We start from the raw sequence: 27,320 nt of genomic DNA on the forward strand, positions 1-27,320 counted from the left end.
GTAAAAAAAAAAAGCAAATGAGACGTTGGCTTAGTGGTAAGAAAGAAATCTTGAAGCTCTTAGATCTAAACTTCAAATCTTATTACGTGTGAATTTGATTATTTAATTAATTGTGTTTTAATTTATTAATTGATTATTTAACGATTATAACTTAACCATAATTTAATAATTAATTATTTAGTTGATTGTATAAACGTAACATTTGATATAATCGAAAGTAAAAAAAAAAAAAAAAAACATAAGGCGTGCCCTAAGTTGCATAATCATATTTGATTACATACTTAGTGGAAGATATCTTTTAATGATTCTTATCCGAAATCTAATACATCAGATTGGATAGTGACAAAATTTTATTTGGTATATTCCAATTTAACCTATCAAGTTTGTATTTTTTAAATTTCTTTTTATAGAATTACATGATAATGTAACTTTATATAACAAAAAAATTTTTTTTACAAAATTTAAATATTAATAATTAAAATTAAAAATTCAACACTCTAATAAATCACGGATTATTGAGTTATACAACAAAAAATTTGAGATATTGAATTCAAAATTACCACCAAATATGGCAATTAGGTTAATAAAAGATTAATAGCTAATATAGACATCATCAAAAGGATTGCTATGTTTTTTAAAACCCAATTTTGCTTTAAAATTTCATCTCATAATTTAGATATTGATGAATTTTTTGCTCTTTAATAAAATGTAAGGTAATGATAACAAGTTTAATATATATATATATATATATTTATAAAAGATATTGTAGTTTGAAAATAAAAAAATTAAAAATTATATTAATTTTTTATGAAAATATCATTTTTTATTTTTTTTATTTTAAAACTGCAATCTCCCTTTATAAATAAATAAATAAATATATATATATATATATATATATTAAACTTGTTATCAAAAATTATATTAATTTGATGTAAGCATAGTATTACCATGGGATTGATATGTTATTGTTATTATTATTATTTAAGTATTTCAACAAGGTGCTACAGCAGCCAAGATGAAAGAACTTTTTTTTATTTAATGATATCATAGAATATAATTTTATATCAAGTAATATTTTTTTTTATTTAAAATTTTTTGATATTCGATAATCATTTTGAATTTTAATTAATTCGAAATCGAATCGAATCAAATCAAATTTCAAAAAGATGATAAATTTTTTTAATTCTTTTTTTTTATTCACAAAATTCAAAACTAATATTTTACTTTAAAAAAATCAAATTTTTTGTCACTCGAAATACAAGAATTTGATTATTTCGAGTAATATTATTTTAAAAAATTTGTCACTTTCTGACAATAAATAAATAAATAAAATATTACATAAATGTAATTATTAGAAAAAAGAAAAAGGGTAGTTTACTTGTGCGCGTGGTTTAAGCGATAAGAACTAAGACTAAGTAAAAATGACATAAAAAAAAAATGTCATCTTTTGGTTCCTCGTAAAATCAAGAAATTCAGTCTGCAATCATATGGAAAGTAACTTGATAGTGTAGAATTATTTGTCTCTTTCCTAAATTAATATATAGATAAATTTCTTAAAGGTTCCTTTAACACGCAGCTAGTTTCATTTCAAAGGAATAAATAGATTTCAACCATATAATATATTTTAGGATTAATTATTTTATCAAAAGTTGTCATAAATGGATTTCTTATTAAATAAAGGGATAACTTTATTGGCCACATTAATTTCTGATTTTTCTTTAAAAATTTAAATACTTTTTGGAATATACAATCTTTTTTCATTTGTAATTTTTTATTATAGTTATGTAATTATTTAATCACATTATAAAATTCTATAAAGATCCACCATCAATGGCTAATCTAGACATCATGTCTTGAAAGACACAAATTGCAATGAAACTATTACCTTATAAGTATAGATTTCATGTAATGTTTTAATAAATTTTACATAATTTAAAATTATAATCGGTTAATTGTAGATTGTAATATAATAATTGTTTTTAGTATTTAAAGTTATTAAGATTTGATTCTTGATTAATAAAATTAAGAATATAATATTCTATTAATATTTTTTTTATCTGAGATTTTTTAGTGTTTAATAGTCACTTTAAACCCTAATTAATTTGAAATCAAATCGAGTCAGATAGAATATCATAAGAGAACAAGTTTTTTTAAGTCTATTTTTTCATTCACCACACTCGAAATCAATATCTTATTTAAGAAAAACTGAAATTTTTTACCATTCGGATCAATAGATATTAATTATATTAGCATATTATAATATAATAATTGATATGCTTTGAATATATACACTTTCGTCGTTATTTTCATAGGTTGGATATATTATAAATTTGCAAATTATATCAAGTTAAATAAAAATAAAACATAAAAAATATTTGAAGCTATCCAGCAAGCTAGCTGAATTCTTGACCAATTAAGCTGCATAGTACTTGCCACTGACGAAAACTATTTTAAATATCTTTATTTTTAAGTTGTTAGTTTGGGGGTTTCTTTATAGCTTTGGAAACTTACTCAGTCTAATTGTAATGGACAAAATTTGAGTACAAGAAAGAGAGAAATAATGATTCAATATTCTGAACCAGACGACTATTTCAGCCAAACATTCTGTAAGCAAGCTTGTTTGAACTTTGAATTATGAAACAACCTTGGGCAATATTGCCTTTGACAAAGTCCATAAAATTCATACAATATTTCATATTCCCCAAACGAATGTTGGAAACTGCCAAACAATCCTTTTTATTTTAATGTAAAGAGATGCCAAATCGCTTTCATGCAATTTTAAAGACTGGCCCCTCCTCTCTTATTATATAGTGCTCAATCCCCTCCTTTATAATCCTTCTAAACCAATCCTGTTTTTTCTTCATAGTTGTATAGTTTTCAAGCAATATGAGCACGAAGGGCAGCAAAGAAAGCAAATTAAGCAGATATCTAAAGACACCCATCAGGGTTCTGGTCAAGGCTAGGGATTTCTACATGAAAAGCATGACAGAATACTCGGACAAGCTTGGCTATGGCACGGTCATGGGGTGCCCTACAGGCCAAGTTAATACTTTGCCTAGGAGCTATAGTGTCGGCTCAACGAAATCGGGCAACGGTGATGATGACTTGAAGGAACTTATGAGGGTTGCTTCCACAAGGAGTTTAGGCAACAAGGTTCAGTTGGACCTTCTTAAAAGACAACAGGCAAGGCAGTCTCCGAACACTACTGTGACAAATAATTTGCCTAGAAGTCGCAGTGTTGGGATTGGGAGGATTGATGAGGAAAAGCCTTGTGACTTTGAAGAAGATCATATGAAGGTTAAGACTGATGGTTTCCAAAGGGGCAGGAGCCATGCTGTTACAAAGACAAAAGGTGCTTTTTTCTAAGTGAAAATTTGTAAGGAATTTGGAGAAGGTGTATTGGTTGTTTCTTTATTTTTGTCAATCCTTAAGAGTTCAACTGGTTTTAGGACTTTACATGTTACTACATATTAATAGGTGATAGATATGGTGCTTGAAATCCCATGTCTGTCTCACCATGATTTTAATGAAAAGTGTATGTTTCAATCTAGTTCTGTTCTTTGACTGGTAAATCAGGAGATTGAAATCTAAACTGTGCTTAGTAATATGAAACCAGAGAAAGAATTATATAAAATGGTTACTTTACCTTAGCATTTATTATTTTTATTCAAATTATGTTATGTAATTATTTTTTAAAAAAATTAATTATTTATTATAATCATATATTATAATTAAATAATAAATATTTATTTCAAAAATGTAATTATGTGATAAGATTTAAATGAAAACTACATACTGAGATTTAAATAAAAATTACATACTGAGATTTAAATGGTCATTTAGTTCGAAAACCTCCCTCTTATTGTCATGAGATCCGGCGAAAAATAAGCCACTCAGAGGTGTTATTTATTAAGTTAATCACGAATAAGAACAAAAATATTGTTGTTAATTATTAATAATTTATTTCTCTATTTATTTTTATTCTTTTTCTTTTACTTAACATTTTTTTAATTACAAAATAATGAGATTTTAACTAGTTTTAAATTATAAATTATCAAATTCAAGTACATGTTAAATATTTTAAATTTATCTACTAAAGTCTCCATTTACCATTGCAAAAATCTAGGAAGAGTTGAACTGTGACTAGATGATTTAAGGTAAGGAAGACCCTGCCTTCATTGCTAGGGCAAGCAAACAGTTTCGAATTCATAGTAGGCCATAGTCCTGACGTATTTTCCCACCGCAAACCCAAGCCAGAAAGACTCACAATCGTCCAACATACAATGTCCTCTCTCTCTCTTAAAAGGTGAAAAGAGACAAAAAAGGGTGGAAGTTCCATCTTTGAGTAACTCATCATTGTTATGGATTCATTGTTATAATTTTTCGATAAGTGGATTATTATTAATTAATAATTATAATATTTAATAAAATAAGTTAATAAATTTAATTTAAATATAAAATAAATTTAAATAATTTAATGTAATCATTTAAGTATAAATTTTTTATATTTTATTAAATTAGTGTAATTTGATAATTGTATGAATTTTTAATCCGACAAACCTTTGATGAAAAAGTTTCTAAAGTTTTAATATCAATTATGATTGTCCGTATATAATATAATTAAATTTAATATTATAATATTCACGTATGATTATTGAGATTTAAAGTTATGTTTACATTGAAATGATGAAAAAAGGTGTAACTGGAACAAGGTAGAAGGTTGTCAGTGAGGAAATCAATGTCCAATGGGGTGTCTTTATATCTGGTTGGAAGGACATCGTTCTTACAATTATTTCCATGTTGGGCGTTTCCTTGTCCCCCTTATTCATGGATTACACCTCAAAAGCTAGATTGAAGGATCTTTATATCAAGGAGTGATTATAGTGTTTAATTAAGCCATTAAGAGTGTGAAAACAATAAATACTTTCTACTAGAACCGTTAACAATTTAACATAGATCATATGACTATTTGTCTGCATTCCTTCTCTATCCATCTGGTAACAAACTGGATTCAATACTATTTTTAAAAGTATTTGGGTTGCAGTTGGGGAAATTAGCAGCTATATCCCCTGAAACCCAAAAATTGTACCAGCTTTGTAATTAATAATTTATCTCTTACTTTAAGAGTTCAAAAATTCTGCTCCATGTCTTAAGCTCCTGTTCCAAATTTACACATTTTGCAAGGATGTTTTCAAAGTATTTCCAGTTAGTATGCTTTGACATTGTCGTCGTTATGGTTTGGTATAGGCCTGCAGCTTTTTTTCTCAATCATCAGGTCTCTTCCTGGATTTTCTGCTTCACTTCCCTTCATGTTTGAAACTGGGTGAGGTTCTCAGACACAATGTGCTAATGTTTTCATTTTACCTCTTATCACGTTTTTCTTCTAGGGTTATTGATGACTTTAATAAAGACACATGGGGGTGGAAATGTGGAATTCTTCTACTATTTTATTGAATCAGTACTGTCTCATCATTGGTTAGTTAATCGTGTCTTAGATACATAACGGTGACTCGTACTCTGGCATGATTGTTCCAATAATTGCTCAAGCAATATCAGATGGTAACTTTGTGTTCATCCAGTCAAAACTTGTGCATTATCTGTTGTTAATCAAGGAGCAAATGACCAGGTTATTCATGCTGCTTCAGGTATTGAAGATGGGCGTTCTAGCAATGTATCTCAAAGTAAGTGCTCTACTATCAAATTCTTGATAAATTTTGCGCTTCACAAATGCCTTTATGTTGTGGAGTCTGGGATTCCAGAATGCTACAACATTTTAGCAATTGTTGCAGGGTTATTTGCTTGGTAATCCTAAAACAGATTCGAAATTTGATGACAACTCAAAGATTCCATTTTATCATCCCATGGCACTTATCTCTGATGAACTATACGACAAAACCCCTTCCACTAATGCTTCTGATATGGAGTAACACAAATGCACGACCATCTATGTTGAAACTTTCAGTTATCTATTCCCTTAATTCTAAGTAATTCTTCAAGGAAATTGTATATATATGTTTTGGCACGGATTTTTGCAGTCAGCCAAAATGAATTGTAAAGAAGAATACATAGAAGTGGATATCAGCAATGTAAAGTGTGCAAAAGATCATCTAGCTATCTCAGAGGTAGAAAAGAAAATGAACCTGATCTATTTTTAATTTCATTCTAGCATCATTAGAATCATGTTCCTGAAATATTTGTCCATGTTGACTAGCTTAACAACTTTGCCTTTTATAGTGCACTGCACGCATAAACGAACCGCACATCCTGGAGCCTGAATGCCCTTCTGACGTTATCGCACCGAATAGTTTGGACAACAATCGGAAATATTTCCTAGAAACACATGAAGACTACCGGCTTTCGCCCGCTGAATTCCCACAATTTGGATGTCGAGTAAATCTCTTCCACTTGCTTTCTCTCGGAGCATTAATTTATGTACGTCAGTTTAGATATTTGAGCTATCGATTAAACCTTGTTACAGGACTACAATTGTTATCTTTGCAAGGTTTGGGCAAATGATATCATTGTCCAGAAAGCACTCCATGTCAGAAAGGTAAAAATAGAAGCCTAACACCAACCAGGGAAATAGCCAAGTTAGATTAATTTAATCTTGAAATTGATTATCAGGGAACAGTAAGAGAATGGGTAAGATGTAACAACAGCTTGCTTTGTGACAAAGATGTTGAGAGTGCTGTTGGCTATCATCCATATCTCAATACAAAAGATCACAGGGCTCTAATATACAGGTTTTTTGCTACCATACTTTGTCCTCTTTTTTCCCCCCTCTTTATGCAAGCAAAGCAAAGGCAGACTATAAATTTCTTTAAAGTGGTGATGTCATGTTCCACAAGTGGGACTGAATCATGGACTAAGTCGCTGGATTTCTCGATTGTTGATGATTGGAGGCCATGGTTTGTTGACGGTCAAGTTGCAGGGTAAGCCTATGAATGCAAACAGATTTTATTTTCCATGTAGCCTCAATTTCAAAATTTGAAAGTGCTGCAAAGGGTATCTTATTATTATTATTATTATTATTTGTGTAGATACTCGAGAATATAGAAACAACTTCACATTTGCAATATGATGATATTATCTATTGCTTAGTCAATTGAAGAAAATGACTTGTGACAGAGAGAGCTTGTTTTTGCAGGGAGGGGGTCATACAGCTCCAGAGTACAATCCTAAGGAATGCGTTGCCATGTTCAAGAGATGGATTCCCCTGGAACGTTTGTGATCAGCTGCTACTTTTACTTCCTAGTTGTCTTGAAGACCCGATAACTCGTGCATGTGGCAATGACATTACCAATTAAGTGATGCCGGATTTGTTGCCTTGTTGTCCAGTGTGATCATAGAAGTGGAAATATGCTAAAAGCCATTTTTCTTGGTTTTATGTTTTGTTTATGCATATTTTATTTATTGCGTATAAATAAGAGAATAAGTAAACTATTTTGTGGTTTAATTATATTATAAAATATTAAAATATATACCGCTGTGGTTTTGAATTTTTTTTAGTAAAATGGAGAAAAAAAGCTCAAAAAACAACATTATTCTCTTACACTCCTTACCAAACTAATGTCTTAATTTCATGGATTTGTTCTTTAAAATTTATAAATTTATGTTCGGATTTTTTTAAAGTTCTTAATATATTTTTAAAACTCTTATCCTCTGGTTGAAGAGAATGTTATGCGTTTAAATTCTTTTAAATTCATAATCTTCAAATATCAACTTTAATAATATAATAATTAATCTAAAAAATAATCGATAATTTACGTTGACATTTAAATATCAAATAAATGTATTTTTATCTTATCCTCAATTGCTCTCTTTGTACACAAAAATAAATCATTTCGGGTTAGATAGCAAATATTGGGTTCCATCAGCTAATCGATCCAAGTTCTAATAAGCAACAATCTGACAATCACAAGGCCCAACAACCCAAACTCTAAAAATAATCCTCAAATTACAGCTTTACCCCAACCATTAACAAAGCGTCACGCAGTCGCCCTTCTTCACCAGTCCCCGCTCCATTTCAATTTTCACACAAAACCCTAAATCCTGCTCCTTGCAATGGCGGAGCTAAAACTCTCTGAGAGCCGAGACCTGACTCGAATCGAACGAATAGGGGCCCACTCCCATATCCGGGGCCTAGGCCTTGACTCCTCCCTGGAGCCTCGCGACGTCTCGGAAGGGATGGTGGGCCAAACCCAAGCACGAAAAGCCGCCGGTGTCATTCTCCAAATGATCAAAGACGGAAAAATCGCTGGCCGTGCAATCTTATTAGCGGGCCAACCTGGAACTGGCAAAACCGCCATCGCCATGGGCATGGCAAAGTCCTTAGGCCTTGAAACCCCTTTTGCTATGCTCTCCGGCAGCGAAATCTTCTCCCTCGAAATGTCGAAAACTGAAGCGTTAATGCAGGCGTTTCGAAAGTCCATCGGAGTAAGAATCAAGGAAGAAACCGAAGTAATTGAAGGCGAAGTCGTTGAAATCCAAATCGACCGCCCGGCTGTTTCTGGGGCGGCTTCGAAAACAGGAAAATTGACTCTTAAAACGACAGATATGGAAACCGTTTATGACTTAGGAGCGAAGATGATTGAGGCATTAGGGAAAGAGAAAGTGCAGAGTGGGGATGTTATAGCTATTGATAAAGCTTCTGGGAAAATAACAAAGCTTGGGAGGTCGTTTTCGAGGTCGAGGGATTACGATGCAATGGGACCCCAAACTAAGTTCGTGCAATGTCCGGATGGAGAGTTGCAGAAGAGGAAAGAAGTTGTTCATTGTGTTACACTTCATGAGATTGATGTCATTAATAGCAGGTAAATTCGAGTTTGTCTTTGGTAACAAAATTTTCCCTTTTCAGTTTTTTGACTTTGTTTCTGTATTTAATATGATCTCTCAAGTCTGGAATTTTTGCTGTGACTGATATATGAAGTGGGTGATTTACTGTTTATCTGTTATTGTTCTGAGATTGGTTTAGAGCTGTTATGGTCTGTTAATAATTGAGACAATGTTTGATTGTTTCATTTGCTACTTAGCTTTTGCTTCTGAAAGCAAAACATAAGTATATGAGCTTGGTTGAAAAAACCTTTATCTTTTTGGAAGAATAAACGAGTTAGATGGATTTGGTTTACAAGTTTAAAGCAAACTAGTAATAATGCTATTGAAATATGAGATTCTGCAAGTTAAGAGCTTTGTGAAGGGATAAAGAAGGTCAAATAGCTTATAATAGAGATCTCCCATAAGTCATTGGTTCTTCACTATGGTTGCTGGCTGGCTAGCTTCTTCCAATGTTTATAAACCCAACATATGTGACATCCTTATACCATCAATACATATCCTTTGTCATTTTGTTGTTCAAACAAATGAGATTGTACCATTGTTTTGTGACTATTAGGGAAGAATTTGTCTATTACAGTTCTTTGGCTAGTCAGATTTAGACATTTAGTAAGTGTGATACACACATCATAACTTGTTCAAATATATCTCACTAGCGTGAAATTTCTCCCTAGAAGACTTGATGGTAAGCTCAATGACTGTCTATCCGGTGCAACTTTTTCTTTAGGCAGTTATCTTTGCTAGTCTCCTTTTAGGATATATTAGCGTGCCATCTATAACTTTACAGGAGTTTTATGCTATCTACTATGGAGATTTATCAATTCTGTGTTTATCATCTGATGTCTTATTATTTTTCGGTTTCAGAACACAGGGATTTCTTGCTCTTTTCACAGGTGATACTGGTGAAATCCGTGCTGAGGTGAGAGAACAGATTGATACAAAGGTGGCAGAGTGGAGGGAAGAAGGAAAGGCAGAAATTGTGCCTGGTGTTCTCTTTATTGATGAGGTGCACATGCTTGATATCGAGTGCTTTTCCTTCCTGAATCGTGCCCTTGAGAATGAGATGGCCCCAATCTTGGTTGTTGCTACCAACAGAGGAATTACTACGATCCGAGGCACAAATTACAAATCCCCACATGGAATTCCAATTGATCTTCTTGATCGACTACTAATCATCACTACTCAACCTTATTCTGTGGATGAAATTCGCAAGATTCTAGATATCAGGTGCCAAGAGGAAGATGTAGAGATGTCTGAAGATGCAAAACAACTGTTGACAAAAATTGGGCATGAGACATCCTTGAGATATGCAATCCATCTGATCACTGCCTCTGCATTGAATTGTCAGAAGCGGAAGGGAAAGGTCGTGGAAGTACAGGATATCACTCGTGTTTACAGTCTGTTTCTAGATGTGAGGAGATCGACACAGTACTTGATGGAGTACCAAAAAGAATACATGTTCAATGAAGCAGCAATGGATGATGGTGGGGAAGATGATGCTGCTGCCATGCACGATTGATAGTTCCTTTATGTTGAGTTGAAGATTTTGTGATATCATGTTTCCTTGTTAACGGTCTTCAAACATTGCGGTACTGCAATTGTTCTCTGTCTGACATATTATTTTGGTAGTTTTCATCGCAATGGTGAATTTGTATTGTAATTTATATGCAATACCAACTCATATTTTCATGCTAGAAACAAGGCACACCGTTCATGCATAATGTGATCAACGCAAAATGAATGGAGGTTTCATGCACAAAAGCATAATAAAAAAAAGCTGATACTCAGACCAAATTATAATGCTATGTGATGAACGTCTTTACATGTTTGCCCGAACCAGGACCAAAGATAACAGACATAGCACTTTCTATAAATCTCAAGAGCATGTAAACAATCACATTCAAAGCAAAAGTTCCAGTGACAGAAGGTCCAAAATCATTATGCCAAATGAACTAACTTCTGCTGGATGTGGCCCAAGTTGAACTAGTACTCTTAAGCATTGGTCCAAGAAGAATCAGACGCCAATATACAATTGCAGCTATTCCCAATTTCAACTACATTCCATGTGACTAGAAAGGATGGGCAGAGGAGTCATGCCATGATTGCAGCAGTATGCGAGCCGTGCTTCACTGTAGCTACCAGCTATTGTCTTTTCTGTTCAACAAAAGAAATATCATGAACTTCACAGCTATAATAGCATGATTATTCGCTTATAAACTCTTGCTGCAGCAAAAAGCCACTATAGCTTAAATCTCATCTTGATTCTGAATACATATAAATGGCAATAGTCTTCTTTCACCATTGTTGCATAAAAGCAAAACCACAGAAAAAGAAAAAAAAAAGAGCAATTCACTCCTTATAGAAATAGAGTTAGGAATTACCAAGAAAAGAAAGAAAGAAGGTAGATAGTTGTCAGCCTATCAGGCATTTATGTCAGGATCAACTGAAGATGATCTAAAAATCTAGCTATCATGGATTCTGACAATTACAAGGCCATTAAAATTGTGTTGAAATCATCATTGAATCACCGATTCTGAAAATATGAAGATGTTCTACTTCCTAATCAAACAACATTAAATTTTCTACTATGTAATGAATTATTTCTTATACTGAGCTAACACACATTTACAACAGTAATGTGGAACTAAAGCAGTATGTGCAGCATTCTCCTTGTTCAACCAAAAAAAAACAAGCATTCTTCTTGCAAATTGGATTGCACGACAAACAAGAATAAACCAGTGATAAACTCAATTTTCAACATCTAAAAAGAAATTAAAGAACAAAACTATTTTTTTCCCCTAACACTGGAACTAACTAATCATTGATTTGAAGTTGGAGTCATAAATCCATGATCTGTTGCAAATCCTATAAAAATTCATACAGATTTTCAAATTAACTCCACCAAATAGTGAAGATATTAGTACCTAAATGTGTACAATTATCAGTAGCTAGAAAAACTGTAAATACTTCAAAGAAAAAGACAGGTGACATTGAATTCAATTAGTTGCAAACATAAAAATGCCACCTAATTCAAAAGGACTTTTTCATAGGTCTCCACCAAACCAAACCTAAGAACTATTTGAAAATGAGTTCAACTAAAGAATTGATTTGCCAAAGGGCAGAGAATATCTAAAGTCCCTTTCATGCTTGCAAAAAGGCCCATAATTTAGTCAAAACAAATCTAAGCACCACTCAAAACCATCCTCTAATCCCCCCAACCCCATAATCACCACCTACCAAAAACCAACATCATTCCTCCATCATAAAAGTAAACAATATTATCCTTCAATCATGCATTACTTGAAGACTTGAAAGCTCCCCCCACCCCCACCTCCGAAAAATAGAAGTAAAAGCAAACACTTTCACATGTAAAGCTTTAAAATAAGAAACCAAATAAGAATTAAATCTCAGTGTCATAAAATAGTGAAAACCCATACCTTTTTTTTTTTTTTTGCTTTGTTTTGTTTTACCATGGACCCTCATCAGCAGGGTAATCAAAGGGAACTTCAGTCACAGTGGAGGAATCCAGTAGATCCGGGTGCAGGAACCCATACTTGCGCAAAACCTGATTATCAGCAAAATTCAAAGCTTTGATCATCCCATTCCAACAAGATTCACCAGCATACATCCGATTATGGTCCCCACTACAAGGCTGACAACCGGTGAAATGTGTGATCAACGGTCTCCTCCAACTCCCTTTCCCATTCCCAGCTTCCTTGAGAAACTCTTCCCTGAACACAGCGTATTGCTCACTCACTTTCTCTGCATGTCTCCTCCTCAACTTAGGCACCCCTCTCTCAATTTCCAAATACCTCTCCGTTGTATTTTCATACCCTCCAACAATCTCAACCCAATACCCTTCAAAGTAAAACTCACCTTCCAAATAAATATGATCATAATATTTCTCTTTTTCTTTATAAAGCAAATAAATCAGAGCCGATTGATCATCTGATTCAGGGAAAAGCTTATCTTTGAATGTTAATCGTTGAATCTGACCCCACTTATTATAATCCTTACTCATTGGACCCATGCTAGACCAAGTATTAATCAAATCCATAGACCATTGGCAATTCCTAATCAAAAAAATCCCAGCATTTAAACTGGTCCAACTTTTACTTTCATAAATCAACTTAGGCCAACCATGAACAACCAAGTTATGGTTTTTATACCTTTCTAAGGGTAACTTAAACTCCATGTCAGTAAACAACGCGTCCGAGTCAACCCACCAGATCCACTCAGCTTCAGGGTGAGCCAACATGGCTGCTTTAACGACCGGTAACTTTGCCCAATAGGAACCCATTTTGGGGTGTAACAACAAGTGGTTGTAAAAAATATCGTAGCCATGGATTCTACAGTAATCAACCTTGTTCTTGAAAAAACGTAAGAGTAAATGATCACCCATGGGGTTCTTACATGGCTTTGGTTGGGACCCAGTTACAAGAACGATTCTTTCACGTGCTCCGGCGGCGAACGAAGGGTGATGCTTTAACCACTCTTTGCGTTTTTCATCCCAATCTTTCACCGGCTTTTCCAAGGAGTAACTCATCTCTGGATCATCGTAAAAGGTCGGGTCTTTCGGGTCGGACTTTAAGTTAACTCCGAACCCACTTTCCCTGCAGTCGACCGGATTCTTCTTCAACTTGGACGATGGCTCGGTTATGGTTTGGTCAATGCTAGGAGTTGGAGTGAAAAACGACCAAAATGACCCTACTAATAAAAGAGCTAAAAAAGCGCTACCAAAGCAAAGAAAGCCTTCGGACAGACACCAAAACATCCGGTTTCGAGGTTTTGCCATGGGCGAAGATTGGAAATGAGACAACTCAGGAGACACCATTTTTGAAAAAAAAACTGGGTTTTGAGGCTTTTATGTTGGTGGTTAAGGAGATTGGTTTCAAAGGTTTTTAACAGAGAAGACGACAAGAAAAAAAATGGGGGGGGGGGGGGGGGCAGAAATAGGGATGGCGATTTGGTGATGTAATTAATGAAGACAAACGTGCACACCGTTACGTTTTAAATGTCTTTGCGGTTGCTTACTGTTTGTTTTAAAAGTGTAGTGGCGTCGTTTCGGTGCGCCGGGGATGCTAAAATGCGCGGGCTGGAAATGCAGATAAGCGGGGCGTGAACTACGGATGGAGGATATGTAGGAGGTTGACACGAGAGATTGAGCACCGACAGTTTTGATTGAACTAGAGATTGTGAGTTGGACTCTTTGGGCTGCTAATTTCCGTTATTTCCGTTTAAATGTCTGTTTAATTTTGTACTTACTCGTAGAAAAAGTGAAAAATACAGTGTTTGGGTTTAAAGATGGATTACTGGTTAATTAGCGATGTTAATGGATTTGATATATAAAGATATAATGTTTTTTTTTTTTTAATTTTTATATTATATCATTTTTGTATTTATATTTAATAAAAATTTTAATTATATTTTTATTTATATTTTTATTTTTATTGATATTTAATAGATATGAATAATTTTTATATTCATAAATTTTAAAAAAATAAAAATAAAATTTTATTTTTTAATTTTTTAATTTTATCTTGTATATTTAAATAATTTTTTTATAAATATATATTAATATATACTTGTTTTAATAAAAATATATTAATTTAAAATAATAATTTATATTATTTAATTATTTATTTACTAAATTTTTATAAATATATAAAGTACGTATTATATTAGTTGTTCTCATCTTTTATACTTTATAAAAAATTTAAAATTTTATCTATTTTTATTTTATATATATAATGTAATACTAATTTTCATTTTCATAAAAAATTAAATTTTTTATTAAGCATAAATAAGATTAACATTCTTGGAATCAATCGCCGGAAAGCACAAGATTTGAGGACGCTTTATTTTCCATGCTTTCAAAAGGATTTTGTTACGACTACGATGAATCTTAAGATCTGGACCTGGACCCATACAAAAATAAAATATGAGTGGTAAGCAAAAAAATCTCAAACAAAAGCCCACAGTGAAATAAGTTCGCAATTTAAAATTTTTAAATTGATTTTGTTATGTCACTTATTTTTGTTGTTTTGAACGTGAGGAAAGCATTTTTTGTTGTTTGTATGAGTGACGATGACATTGTAAGAGGTACCTGCAGACAGAGTGACGGTTCAGGCCATTGCTAGGGCCCTTCGACATGTGAGCCTCTGACAATCGGGGCTAGTACATGGAGCTTCAACTTGATTCAAAATGTAGAGATTTTGCACGCTAACAGCATGAGGAAAATGCTTAGCATTCAGTTGTATGGCTGCCGAAGCATGAAGAAATTGTACATCCTCATCGCAGCATTGAAACATATCAATCCATAAGCTGGCTTTGGACCACAAATTTCACCCCAATTATAATTGTACAGGCTGTATGTTAATGAGGGTAATTTAGCATGTCTGATACCTGACATCAATTATGAACCTCAGAAACATGGACGAAGCTCTTGCCTCTGGCCACATGCAACTTAAATCCTGTAGTTTCTGTGCAAGAAACTTACGGGTATTTGCACTTGTATAACATATATTAAAGATGAAACTGGATGGTTCATGACTTTGAGACAAAAGATTTATGAAGGATATGCAATTGTTACAATGAGTTGAACATATTCCAACTGCATCGATACATTGCACCTACTTCTGTCCAACTAGAAAGAACTTACAAACAGAGGAATACTCCGTCGCCACTAATCAATTATTGTCTAATATCATTTCTCTAGCATGCATTTTGATCCCGCCATTTGAGGTAAACCAATCCTGCACGATAATGAGTGTATGCCCCAGCAACAACCAAGATGTGAAAAAGTTGGTGGCTGTGCCCAGCAATGTCAAATTTTCCAGGCATCCACCGCTCTGGAACCCTTGTGGCATAGACTAAAGCTCCGATACCATACAAAAGCCCCATCAGAACCTCATACCCAGTTGTGTGAAGTGCCTCAGGCTGGTGCCAGAACAAGATAAGCTTGTGAAGAATGGGTGCTATCCCAGACATGCCCATGCCAAAGAAAAGGGATGCACGAATGCTGCGAAACTCAGGATTCTGAAACACCGGTAATAAGGAAAACACAATTGTTGCGACTCCCAAGACCGTTATAAATCCCATATAGAGGTTACAGAAGAATGGGTTGCACATGAAGGAGTAATACACAGGAGGATAGAAGGAGGTAGATATAAGAGCGGCAATCCCAGCATAGTCTAGCCTGAGCATGATATATGATAGGCGTTCAGAGTGGCAAGAAAGGAGGTGGCATGTGCTGCTAGCTAGCAAGCAAAACATTGCACCACCCAAGAAGGCAAAAAAAGGCCATCGTGTTATCGGTCTCAGCATCAGGGGTGCTATTATATTTGCCACCTCATCCTTCACACTTTGCTGCAATTAGAAAGAACATAAAAAGTATTAGCTGCATGAAGCTCCCAAGATGCAAAGTCAAGCGATAGCAATAAGAAGAATAGATATCTACTGCTTTAACTTTCCATCCTGCAATTACTAAGGATACCACTTTTCCCAGGAAGCCCAAGATAAAGCATGAAATGCGCATGTCTATGCATTTCCGTTAAAACTATGTACACTGCAGAACCATAAGGTAAAATACTAGAGACTGCAAACAATGTGCCAGGATTCAAGCAACACTACCCTCTCCTTTTTCTGTCTCTTAATTACTCCTAGCATGATCCTATAACATGAAAATAGCTAAGAAACTTTTGAACTATCACTGTTGTGGTAGTCAATACCAATTAGAAGGACACTTGCTAAATAATCTTCATGCCATCTAATTCATAATTAAAGTGCCAGGTTTTGGGGTTAAAGCACTGAAAATTATGGAAAAAGTAATCTGTAATATCAAAAACTACAATACAAAAATGTCCCATATAGGTTGTCCATATATTTAGAGAAGGTTTCCTATGATAAAGAACTCTAAGCTTTCCATACCTTTTGCTAACTAAAAGAAGCCTTTATTGAATCATGTATCTCAACAACAGTAGCACTCTGGCCAAAAAAATAAACAATAGTAGCACCCAAAAAAATAAACCATATGCCTTTTGTTGTTTAGAAAGGTTCTAGAGTACAAGTTTTCAGTGAAAAGTTTACTCGGACAAAAGGACCTATTTTACACCCTCAGGCCTTTGGCTTGTTGGAATTTGCTCAGCCATAAGAACCTGCTGAATGTTCATCACTACACACTACAACAGATGAAAACTGTATATTCGCAATTATAGTTCCTTGAAGCAAAACTACACATACAATAATAGGACAGAGGAAAGGAAATCTTTATGGTTTTCTGCAAGGATTGAAAACAACTGAGAAACATGACTCACACCCACTATCTGAGAAAATACCATAGAGAGCCATGTTTCTATTGATTGGTTGTTGACACCATGATATGTCCATCTAGAGACAGGTTCAAAGAAGGGCAGGGAGAGTGAGGACACATGGCAAAAACCCCTGGTTTGACAAGATGTGTGTAAGAAAAGATTGATCAGCCGATTCAAACCTCTTAAGGATTTAATCTCCCCAATAATCTCATTAGGTACAATGTGCACATAACTTGTTAGGCCCTTCCCCAGCAACCCAACTATTCCTTTCTTACTCTTTACCGGAAGCTGTAAATCTTGCTGGCAGTTTCCAGTGGAAAAAGTTGTGATATTCACTGAACCATGCAATTCAGAGTCGTTTATTACAGCTTAAGTTAAGGCATTCCTCATTTCTACACTTCACCACCCAGAATTCCAATTAATGGGATATCAGATCCTCCAATCTGGCCAAATTCTCTAAACTACTCGTCAGTTAAAAATGGCACTCATTATCTTATTTCATTTCCTCCAAACCATTGACTTCTCAACATTAGAATCCGTGTACATTTACAAACTAATATATTCATCAAGTACTTGTTGGGCCCGCTCATCCTTGGCTTCTAACCTTGAAGCAAACTCAGACTCTTTGTTTTTTATTGATATAATATATCAGCTTTCTCCTAACAACTATAGAATCTTCGTAAGTACTAACCAATAAATTTGACAGTCAGCTGGACTGCTTCCCCTTGGCTTCAAACTGAAAACAAACTCAGACTTTTTCTCTTTTATTGATATAATATATTATATGTCTCCTAACAAAACCCCCTCATTTTACTTCCTCTTCTTACCTTGTAACTAAGTCCAGCAGAGTAGGCAATAGAAACTGAAAAGCATCTACTTATAAACGAGATGGAACTAACAGCATCTTAATCTAAAGTTATAAAGAAAACAAGACCAAACTCCAAATTTTAATGATCAAACAAGGAAAAAATAAAGGCATGACATCAGAAACATTTTATAATTTAACATCCAAGAATACATCAGAATAACAGAAAGTGATGTCAGTCAAATTATTCCAAAATTAGTTACATTGAGAGACAATTAAGAAGATCACAGAACAAGAAGAAATGTTAAAATGCTGGGAAAATTTCAGCAGGGAATAAGCACCAGAAAAAAATGACACTGCTCAAGTGGAACCTCAAGGAGCAGCTAGTAATTAGAAGACAGCCAGCCATCATAACTTTTGAAGTAGGCAAAATATTAAGATTTATGAAATAGTTTATTAAGGATATGAAGCATACCAGAACACAAACATCGGTGTGATTTCCAGTGGAGAAACGCTCAGGTAAACAATTATATAGAAGTTCCATAACATGCCAACCTGAGAGCGAAGGAATCAAATCCATTGAAGGGAAAGTAGTCTTTAACTCCTCCCGAAGTGTGTGTATATCAGCCTTTCTCAATACATCAGGAATATGCTGCAGAGAGTGAAGATCAACAACTTTTGGAACCTTCATTGCAGTGTATATGGTAAGGGAAAGGAAAATGAAGAACCCAATCAAATGCCTGTAAAAGTAATAGTCATACTCAACATATCATGGTACAAGTGATAACATATCGACCTACGATCTGCTAAAGCAACAGTCACCTCAAAAACATGAAGTCATGGATCTCTTCCCTAAATTTCTAATTCTTCTCTTTCCAATTCTAAACAGAAAGGTTAAAACACAATAAATTTGCTCATCATGATAAAAGTAATTAAAGAAGTGTTTTATTCAATGGATGAGGAGATAAAACCAGCTCATTCAGTCAATTTCTGTATTAAACATGAAAATTTTCAACAAAGATCGCCTTACAAGTACCCTAAGGTTACTAGCTCGCATTTGCCAAAAATTAAAACGGGTGCTTGTTAGAAAGCAAAGAAAGCTTACGTCCAAACATTTAAAGTCTCATTGTGAATGGTGAAGATGCTCAGCAAAACCTGCTTCATGGGCCATTCTGATCTATAATGGCCCACAATATACTCATTGTCCCTCAAATATCCAGGCAATGAGTGGTACTCTACCAGCTGATACTTCACCTTTTTCCACAATCTATTCCCTTTCCCTTCCTTTGAACATTTCAATGTACACTTCTCCATTGTTTCAGCTGTCATATTTGTATCTTCACAAACTTGTTCCACACTGCCCATCTTTCTGCTTTCAACCAAATAACAATTTATCAACTAAAAAACAACCCATAATTCATTTTAAAAAGGTAACCCCAAAGCCCAAATATCCTCTTTAAAAATAAAATCTTCTATCCAAAAAGACCCAACAAAGAAAAGAAAAGAAATATAGAGAGAAAAGGGTACCTGAAAAAGAAGAAAATTGAAGAATCACCAGCTGAGAATGAAAACCCAGATGGGGATCCTTCTATAAATACAGAATTCTCAGGCGGAGGACTCTCTAAACAAACAAAAAATACACATAACAATGAAGGCAAACAGCCGAAAGTTAGTTTTTGATGATAGTAAACAAAAAGAAGAAAAAGAAACTGGAATGAAGAGGAAGCCTAACCGCTAAAATGTTAAGCACGATAAAATCACGTTCCCAGAAAAAAAAAAAAAAAAAAAGAACAGTGTTTTAAGAAAAAAATTTAAGAACCAAAAAGAGAAAGAAATGAAAGGAAGAGAATCAGATTCGTTGAATAGATGCGAAGATACCGAAGGTTTTGTTTGGTAGCGGTCGCGGTTTTGGGACGGAACAATTGCGGAGGATTAAAGTGTCATATGATAACAATTGGCGGGATTGTAAAAAAAAAAAGGCTTGGATATTTTTAGTTTTGTGGTGGACCCCTTGTACTTTTTCGGATTTTACAGTAACATCCCAACAACTTTGGAAGCAATTAATATGGATGTAATTTTTGTTGATTGTAAACTTCTAAATTCTAATTATGTTGGTACCAAGTCTAAATAAGGGACCTTGGCTTTAAATGAATAATAATGGGTGAAACCTTGGGTTTTAATCAAATAATAATTGAATAAATGTTTACTTTGTTCACGTTTATGAGAATTAGGTAAATTAAATATTAAATTTGATATGGTAGTTTTTATTTTTTATAAATAAGGTCATAATCTGATATTAAAAAAATTGTAGATGTAATAATTTAAAATTTAAATTTATTTGATTTTAATTTTTTAATAATTAAATAAATCAATTTAATTATATTTTGAGTTCAAAATAATTTTATTTTAAATAAAATATAAAATATTATTTGATCGCTTTTCAAACCAACTTCAATTTAACTCGAAACACTAAGAATGAGAGAGGAAAATCTTATAACTGAGCCCTATGCTCTATGTGCATACATGTTTATCTTGCTTCATTGATTGAGATTTAAATCAAAATCAAAATTTTTATATTGAAATTAAGATTTTTTTTAAGATTTAAAAAATAATGATCTTATTTCTAACCTAAAAATATTATTACCACTTTTTTCTGCAATTAAAAACTATTTTTATATCAAACAATGCAAGTTCAAACCCATACACATTAACGATAGCTTTAGATATCATTGTTAATTTTGACCTTAAACCCAATTACTATGAATTACAGTTCTTGAATCCTATCTGACCCAATTGTTTATAATTGAAAGTTATTGTTGTTAATGATAAATAAGAAAAGTAACATAAGGGGTCTTAATGATAAATTAAAAAAGTAAAAGGGGCCATTGGTCAGTAAGATTGAAGGTTTATTTGGTAATATGATTAGGACTCCCATAACATTAAATTTACATTTTAAAATTCAATTTATAAAACGATATTACGACATAATGAAAGTTAAGAGGTGATAGAAGTGATGTTCGTCGATGAGAGATTGAGTAATTGGTTTTGCTTCTAACTTTCAACATTGGAGGCTACGTTTATAACTTGCAATAAACATTTGTTGGCTACGCCAAGTGGAGACAAATCCGAGATTAAGGGTCTCTTTGGTTTCAAAAAATAATATTATTTTTTATTTTTATTTTCATATAAAATAAACAATAAAGGTAAAACTATGTTTAGTAATTAAATAATGAAAATATTTTTTAAAAAACAAAAATGAAAATATGCCTGATTTTGAAAAAAAAAAGAAGTCATTTTCATTATTATGAATAAAAATAATATCCGAAGGTGAAAACATTAATTTGGGCTTTCTCTTAAAAGAACACGAAAGCAAATGAAATTATCTTTAAATCTTTGATTTAATGGTTAAAAATGTTTGAAGAAATATTAAAATTTTGATTTTGATTCAGACCTCTTCCTTTTTTCTTATTTGTATTAAAGTTTTATCTTCTGATGTAAATAAAATAAAAAAAAAAAAAAAAAGCAAACGAAGTTGAAAAGTAAGGCTTAGAAATCAATACCAGTTTGGAAGAAACCAAGCAAATGAAGTTAAAAAGCAAGGCTTAGAAATCAATACAAGTTTGGAAGAAACCATGCATTATTAGTTGAACAAGGTAGTGTTTCTTGTGATGACCGAATTCAGGATATTCACCGATTATAACTAAACATTATTAACATCAGATCAAGACTTGTTTATGGATTGGGATTGTATCAGTATCATCATGTCATTTTCAACATTTCGGCAACGTGATTTTGAGTATTTCCAATTTGGCCATTTTCCTTGGCTAGCCCGGAATTTCTCTTCCAAATATTCGTATTCTTCATTTGATTGAATCTTGTCAAACTTCATTTTTATTAAAAGAATGATAAAGAAATTCTGAATAGATTCTTAAGTAAATTAAAACATTTGACAGAGTTTAAGTAAATTTTTTTATTAAAAATTTTATTGCTGAATTGATTAAATTTTAATTATAAATAAAATTTTTAATAATTTTTTTATATATTATTGTTTTTTCATTAAATTTTATCTATTTATAAATTTTTATTTACTAAAAAAATTTCACAAAACTTCAATTAAAACTTTAGGTCTTAGTTGATTATAGATTGTTATCATCGTATATATCACGGTCGCTTATCAAGGAAGAGAGCAAGATGAGCTTCCTTTATCACATCACAATTTCTCACGCATTGGAGCAGTCGGTCCGTGATGAAACAGCAAGCCATGGAAAAGGAACTTTTCTTTTGGGTACTCACCGTCAGCCACGATCCTTCCTTCACTTATTCCAACTTTTTGTTACTAAAAATTCCTTCTTAACTACACTTGGATTTACTGTTTGATGTAGCCCCCACAAAGATAAGTAATTATAATCAATGAAGCTGTCGTTTTTTGAGAGAATGAAGCTGTTATTTTGAGGCAAAAATATATATATATTTTAACTTTTAGACTTACATTTCATCAAGAGGTATTTACGGGGCGGCCAGATCGAGTTTTGATCGAATTCATATTTGATATTATTAATTTATATATTTATTTAGATTTAATTTAAAATAAAATTTTAAATTTTTTAAAAATTTGATTTAAATTACAATAATAAATAATAAATTTATTTATTAAATTTAATTTATGTAATAAAAATTTTAAAAATAATTAAATTAAGTTTAATAAAATTATATTTATTATATATATATATATAAATTAAAAATAAAAATTAAGTTTAATAAAATATATATTATTTTAATTTTAATTTATATATATGTGAATTAATTTATATAATTCACATATATATAAAAAAATAAAATATATGAATTTAAGCTTGATTCGAACTCGAATTTTAAATTTTTGTTTAAGATTTGATTCAAAATTTAAATAAATTTAAAAATTATATCAAAATTAATTTAACACATTTTAATTTTTTGTTTGAATTTTTTCAAAATTTGGATGGGCTTCAAACTTAGATGAATAGCCCGATTCTTGTACCAATCTAATTTCATACATTGAATTGTAGTAAATTAATTTTAGTAAGAAATCTAAATTTTTTAGACAATAAAATAAAAAAAAAATTTAAGTGTTTGAGAATCAAAAATTAAATTTATTAAATATTATTTTTAAAAAATAATTATATAAATTAATACAATTAAATTTTATATTCAATTAATACTTTATTTAAGAGTCAAGATTTAAATTATTTTAAACTGGAACTCATGATTATTATAATTATAATATATACTACAATATATATGATGAAATAATTTGAGTTCATTTTTCTTGTAATTGAACTGGACTTACCTTTTTTTTTTTTCTTATAAATATGATTTAAGAGAAACAATTTGATCTCTAATTAAATTTTGTGGATTAATTTTTTAAATGTGTACTAGTCCCACTCTTGTTTTGATGACAAAGAAATTTTCTTCGTAGATATTAATGCATCAAGTGAATATCAATCTGAGAAAAACTTCCTGATTACAAATCAAAATCACTTTTCCATAGTCAAATAGCACACCCAAAAACCAAAAGAAAAGAAAGAAGAAAATCAATGGACACTTTGTAAAAAAGAATTGCATAAACATCACAAACCAAAACACATTCTCTTTATTATCAGTAAATCAAACTTTAATCTTCAGCTCTTTTAGCACTTATTTGGCTGTGAGTTATTATAGCTTGAATTCATATTCTTGTTGCCAATCTTCTGCAGTTTGCAGCTTCCTTGGATAGCAGCATCAAGTACGCCAGTGGGACTTGGTGGCAGTGGCTCCAAACTAGACATTTTTCCCTGAATGATCTTGTAAATCTTCTTCACCATCTCCTGCACTTGTTGTCAATAAAAGTTACATTTATAGCATTCATTAGTTGCTTTGTTCAGGAAACTGAAAGGGATCTTACTTTGTGTACTCTATTCTGCAAGCACCCCAAATGGGCTAAATCCTGGTCATCAACACTGTGATTTGTCAGCCATAGTGCCACGGCTGCTGCAAATGCTGAAGGAGGGTAATCCAGGGAATCAATGGCTGCTAAAATGATCAACAGAAACTACGATCAGATTTGAGAGAAAGAAGGGGAAGAAAATAGAAGAGATTTTAAGTTTTTTGCCAGGTCAGGAATTACCTTTACATGTACTAATAATGATATCTGAGGCACAAGAATAAAGGTGACACAGGCTGTTTTGTTGTGAATATTTGATACATGAAATCGTCGAAATGAAATAATGTACAAAATCAAAAGGAGTAATGGTGCGCAATCGCCATTTCAGAGTGTCCATGACTAAAAGCTCCATTCTTTGGACTGTTTTGGGGTTGAACAAGATTCTGGGTTTTATTATTTGAAAGTCTAGGAGAAAGGGAACGGTTGTTTCCTCCATTTTTGCTGCCAGAGAAAGGCATGATACTGATAAAAGCTGCATAGGCCACCCTTTCCCTTGCTACACATGAATAGAAAAATCCAACCAAAGCAGAGTAGTAAATAATCTTCAAACTCTTCTTAGACCCAACAAAACAATAATTTGATTGAAGCAAACAAGAAAAATGGACAATCACCAAGGTCTATAAATTACCGGCAATGCTCGAGCTGAGAGGAAACGGTCCAAGTAGTTGATAGAAAGATAAGCAGTTTCAGGCTTAAATCTGTAGAAAGAGTGTACCTGCAAATTTTTGAACAATTGCATCATGACTAGAAGAAAACGAAAAAGAGAAGAAATTCAAGAAAACGCCTGGTACCTTTAACATCCATTGGACTGCCTCTTGACGAGCATTAACAATATCAGGAAGATCATAAAAACTTGAAAGAACCTTAGATTCCAGCATTTGATCCACCTCAGAATCAAACATATTAATTAGAGAATCCTCGTCATAGTCGATGAAGGAATCTGAATCTGAAGCAAAAGTAACAATTTCACACTCATCATCATCAGCTTCCCTGGAGACAACCTCCGTTGCTGCCTCATTGCAGTACAAATTGGGAAGAGTTGGAAGGTTTAGGGACACAGCCATTGAATTTTTGTTTGTGGTAGTGAGCTGATAGAAGCTAAAATTGATTGTTTTAGGCCAGATTCCTAGCTATATTCTCCTTGTGAGTTCTGAACTTGGAAGCCTTAAAATGTTCACATTTTGCTAGGGTCAAGTGGGTCCATTCTCTTTCTGATGTAGGAAGATCTAGAGGGGGCCCTTGAGAGAATTGTGCATGAAACTTCGTTTGGAGAAGATCCAAATACTGTAGGGCCAATGATTACTTGTTTTTCTGTATTTGTTCTGTATCTCGTTACTAATTTCAAAAGTCGATATTTCAGATGGTTCTCTGAAACACCCTTCTGTAATTCTTGACTTTTCTGTTATCTTTATCGCAATCATTGTACTTTTTCCAGTTTCAGAATCCAGAGAGGAAATGAACGTAAAAGGTTCTGTTTTTTGCAGGAATAAACGAATCAACAAAAGCGAGAGATCGATGGAGAGTTCAGGAGCTTTCAAGATAACAGCTCAAATTACTGATCTGTTCCCCAGGAGACAAACTAAAGTGTCCAAACCTGATACATTGTTTATGTAAACTATGATAAACTAAGGGATCATTTGGATCCCAGTGCCACACCATTTCAATGCGATTTGCACCCTTTTTTGGTTCCAATCTCACGATGATGGTGTTTGGAGAACATCAGTGAGGCACCTTTGCCTCCGGTCCTCCACTGGATCTTTTAGGTTTATTGAGAAAAATTTCACCCAATGCACCTGTTATTTCTAACTTTGTATATTATTTTTTTTTTCTCATCTTTTAAGTCCCATCCTTAATGATAATTTTTATTCTCATTTCATTGCCATCATTATTTTTACATCTTAACATATATCTCATTATTTATTTTAATTTTACTGTTACAGTAACCAATGTCACCTCCACCGTTGTTTTCAATCTTACTGGAATTAATCTAATCACTCGTTCAAATGGATCTTAAATTAAAAGATAAAGCCTGCTCCAGATCTTAGGTAAAAATATCAGCAAAGATGCTATTAAGGGATCATTTGGATCCCACTACCACGCCGTTTCGATGCGATTTGCACCCTTTTTTGGTTCCATGATTGTGTTTGGAGAACATCAGTGAGGCACCTTTGCCTCCAGTCATCCACTGGATCTTTTAGATTCAGTGAGAAAAATTTCACCCATCGCATCTGTTATTTGGAACTTTGTACATTATTTTTTTTTTCTCATCTTTCAGGTCCAGCCTTTAGTGGATTATTTTATTCTTATTTCATTGTCATCATTGTTTTTATATCTAAATAAATATCTCATCATCGATTTTAATTTCACTATTATAATAATCAATTTTACTTTAATCATTATTTTCAATCTCACTTAAATTAATCTCGTTACCTATGCAAATGGACCTTAACTGAAACGATGAAGCCTGCTCCGAATCTTAAGTATAAAAATCAGCAATATCCCACTGCCACGCCGTTTCGATGCGATTTACACCTTTTCTTGGTTCTAATATCATCAAGATGATGTTTGGAAAATATCAAAGAGGCACGTTTGCCTCCAGTCCTCTTCTAGATCTTTTAAGTCCAGTGAGAAATTTTTCACCCAGCGTACTTCTTGTTTCCGACTTTGTACATTTTTTTTTTTTGTTCTCATCTTTTAGAGCAAATTCTTAATAGTCATTTTTATTTTTATTTTATTGTCATCATTATTTTTTCATCTAAACATATATTTTATCGTTAATTTTAATCTCATCATTATAATAATCAATTTCACATTCATTATTATTTTCATTCTTATCGAAATTAATTTCATCACTCATTCAAACATACCCTAAATCAACAAATCAACTTTTACATAATAGAATGATTTATTTTTTAGTCGTTTAACAATATACTACTAATTGAGGGTTTGGATTACCTCTAGATGTCAAATGCAAAATGAAATAAGACATGTAAAAGATTTTTCTTAATTTCTCTAACCAATTACAAAATAAAATAATAGAAAAAATATATTGTCATTTATGCAAATGCATGTTTGTTCTCTTTGTATACAATGAGAAAAGTGTTTGCAAATAAACAAGCAAAACTTCCAAACTAAAAATATGTATTGAGCTAGGTCCACCCTGGGTTTGGGCCTGAAAACAAGCTGGCTTTCTGAGAGGAAACCTACCGGTTATTTTAGCAGTAGTCCTGAGTTTAATTATTTGAGGCACTTATATCTTCTTCCCATTCTATAAAAAAAATATATAAAAAAATAATAATAAAATCACTTAATTACAGATTTTACTAATGAGGAAATAGGTATTATTGGATTAAGTTTCAAGTTTAATAGTATTAATGTGATGACATAATTCTCCTTATGAGAAACTAAATGG

The 27,320-nt window shown here is 32.7% G+C and overlaps 5 protein-coding genes, 1 long non-coding RNA gene and 1 pseudogene across 14 annotated transcripts; 4 read left to right on the plus strand and 3 right to left on the minus strand.

Annotated features, from left to right (window-relative positions):
- Positions 1–2,446: 2,446 nt before the first annotated feature.
- Positions 2,447–3,612, plus strand: LOC111316178 (uncharacterized). Its single transcript, XM_022918191.2, has one exon. The coding sequence runs from the start codon at positions 2,887–2,889 to the stop codon at positions 3,364–3,366; it is 480 nt and encodes a 159-aa protein (XP_022773926.2). The 5' UTR covers positions 2,447–2,886; the 3' UTR covers positions 3,367–3,612.
- A 1,215-nt stretch (positions 3,613–4,827) lies between these two features.
- LOC111316435 (uncharacterized) lies at positions 4,828–7,484 on the plus strand. Its single transcript, XM_089753469.1, has 10 exons — positions 4,828–4,874; positions 4,957–5,096; positions 5,276–5,388; positions 5,496–5,685; positions 5,747–5,961; positions 6,036–6,122; positions 6,235–6,390; positions 6,479–6,550; positions 6,625–6,932; positions 7,102–7,484. Exons 1-10 carry the CDS (start codon positions 4,828–4,830, stop codon positions 7,229–7,231), a joined length of 1,458 nt encoding a protein of 485 aa, XP_089609595.1. The 3' UTR covers positions 7,232–7,484.
- A 508-nt stretch (positions 7,485–7,992) lies between these two features.
- Positions 7,993–10,496, plus strand: LOC111317041 (uncharacterized). The gene is made up of 2 exons (XM_022919349.2): positions 7,993–8,813; positions 9,697–10,496. The coding sequence occupies exons 1-2, from the start codon at positions 8,065–8,067 to the stop codon at positions 10,349–10,351; spliced, it is 1,404 nt and encodes a 467-aa protein (XP_022775084.2). The 5' UTR covers positions 7,993–8,064; the 3' UTR covers positions 10,352–10,496.
- Positions 10,497–10,599: 103 nt separating this feature from the next.
- Positions 10,600–13,767, minus strand: LOC111317042 (putative glycosyltransferase 7 pseudogene; annotated as a pseudogene). The gene is made up of 2 exons (XR_016333311.1): positions 12,270–13,767; positions 10,600–10,986 (listed from the first exon to the last, which is right to left on the minus strand). The product of XR_016333311.1 is annotated as a putative glycosyltransferase 7 pseudogene (transcript).
- Positions 13,768–15,147: 1,380 nt separating this feature from the next.
- Positions 15,148–19,818, minus strand: LOC111317043 (heptahelical transmembrane protein 4-like). Of its 3 annotated transcripts, XM_022919353.2 has the most exons (5): positions 19,682–19,818; positions 19,477–19,570; positions 19,055–19,318; positions 18,425–18,689; positions 15,148–16,200 (listed from the first exon to the last, which is right to left on the minus strand). In XM_022919353.2, exons 3-5 carry the CDS (start codon positions 19,312–19,314, stop codon positions 15,547–15,549), a joined length of 1,179 nt encoding a protein of 392 aa, XP_022775088.1. In that variant the 5' UTR covers positions 19,315–19,318; positions 19,477–19,570; positions 19,682–19,818; the 3' UTR covers positions 15,148–15,546. The 3 variants fall into 3 exon arrangements, with proteins under 3 accessions (XP_022775088.1, XP_022775087.1, XP_022775091.1); XM_022919352.2 differs by lacking the exon at positions 19,682–19,818 and having other exon boundaries at positions 19,477–19,673; XM_022919356.2 differs by lacking the exons at positions 19,477–19,570; positions 19,682–19,818 and having other exon boundaries at positions 18,425–18,601; positions 19,055–19,194.
- Positions 19,819–23,378: 3,560 nt separating this feature from the next.
- Positions 23,379–25,303, minus strand: LOC111317045 (cyclin-D1-1-like). 5 transcript variants are annotated; one of them, XM_089753786.1, is made up of 5 exons: positions 24,700–25,283; positions 24,537–24,623; positions 24,092–24,404; positions 23,870–23,964; positions 23,379–23,792 (listed from the first exon to the last, which is right to left on the minus strand). In XM_089753786.1, exons 1-5 carry the CDS (start codon positions 24,970–24,972, stop codon positions 23,616–23,618), a joined length of 945 nt encoding a protein of 314 aa, XP_089609912.1. In that variant the 5' UTR covers positions 24,973–25,283; the 3' UTR covers positions 23,379–23,615. The 5 variants fall into 5 exon arrangements, with proteins under 5 accessions (XP_089609912.1, XP_022775094.1, XP_022775093.1 ...); XM_022919359.2 differs by having other exon boundaries at positions 23,380–23,792; positions 23,870–23,994; positions 24,700–25,276; XM_022919358.2 differs by having other exon boundaries at positions 23,380–23,792; positions 23,870–23,997; positions 24,700–25,276.
- LOC149512011 (uncharacterized) lies at positions 23,632–25,749 on the plus strand. Of its 2 annotated transcripts, none has more exons than XR_016333313.1 (3): positions 23,632–23,771; positions 23,892–24,079; positions 25,393–25,749. It is a non-coding gene; the product is annotated as an uncharacterized LOC149512011 (long non-coding RNA). The 2 variants fall into 2 exon arrangements; XR_016333314.1 differs by having other exon boundaries at positions 23,635–23,771; positions 23,850–24,079.
- Positions 25,750–27,320: the final 1,571 nt, after the last annotated feature.

This window comes from Durio zibethinus, chromosome 24 (assembly GCF_047325235.1).
Source record: "Durio zibethinus cultivar Kanyao isolate XHJ-2024 chromosome 24, ASM4732523v1, whole genome shotgun sequence".
Classification (NCBI taxonomy): domain Eukaryota; kingdom Viridiplantae; phylum Streptophyta; class Magnoliopsida; order Malvales; family Malvaceae; genus Durio; species Durio zibethinus.

Coding starts and splice junctions, on each gene's coding strand:
- LOC111317041 (XM_022919349.2), top strand. CDS start 8,065: ATGGCGGAGCTAAAACTCTCTGAGAGCCGAGACCTGACTCGAATCGAA. Junction 8,814..9,696: donor ATTGATGTCATTAATAGCAG/GTAAATTCGAGT, acceptor TTTCGGTTTCAG/AACACAGGGATTTCTTGCTC.
- LOC111317045 (XM_022919358.2), bottom strand. CDS start 24,972: ATGGCTGTGTCCCTAAACCTTCCAACTCTTCCCAATTTGTACTGCAAT. Junction 24,405..24,536: donor TCTCAGCTCGAGCATTGCCG/GTAATTTATAGA, acceptor ATTCATGTGTAG/CAAGGGAAAGGGTGGCCTAT. Junction 23,793..23,869: donor TGCAGAATAGAGTACACAAA/GTAAGATCCCTT, acceptor CAACAAGTGCAG/GAGATGGTGAAGAAGATTTA.
- LOC111316435 (XM_089753469.1), top strand. CDS start 4,828: ATGGATTACACCTCAAAAGCTAGATTGAAGGATCTTTATATCAAGGA. Junction 5,389..5,495: donor TATCACGTTTTTCTTCTAGG/GTTATTGATGAC, acceptor ATCGTGTCTTAG/ATACATAACGGTGACTCGTA. Junction 5,962..6,035: donor CATCTATGTTGAAACTTTCA/GTTATCTATTCC, acceptor GGATTTTTGCAG/TCAGCCAAAATGAATTGTAA.
- LOC111317043 (XM_022919353.2), bottom strand. CDS start 19,314: ATGGGCAGTGTGGAACAAGTTTGTGAAGATACAAATATGACAGCTGAA. Junction 18,690..19,054: donor GAGACTTTAAATGTTTGGAC/GTAAGCTTTCTT, acceptor TTACTTTTACAG/GCATTTGATTGGGTTCTTCA. Junction 16,201..18,424: donor ACACCGATGTTTGTGTTCTG/GTATGCTTCATA, acceptor TTCTAATTGCAG/CAAAGTGTGAAGGATGAGGT.
- LOC111316178 (XM_022918191.2), top strand. CDS start 2,887: ATGAGCACGAAGGGCAGCAAAGAAAGCAAATTAAGCAGATATCTAAAG.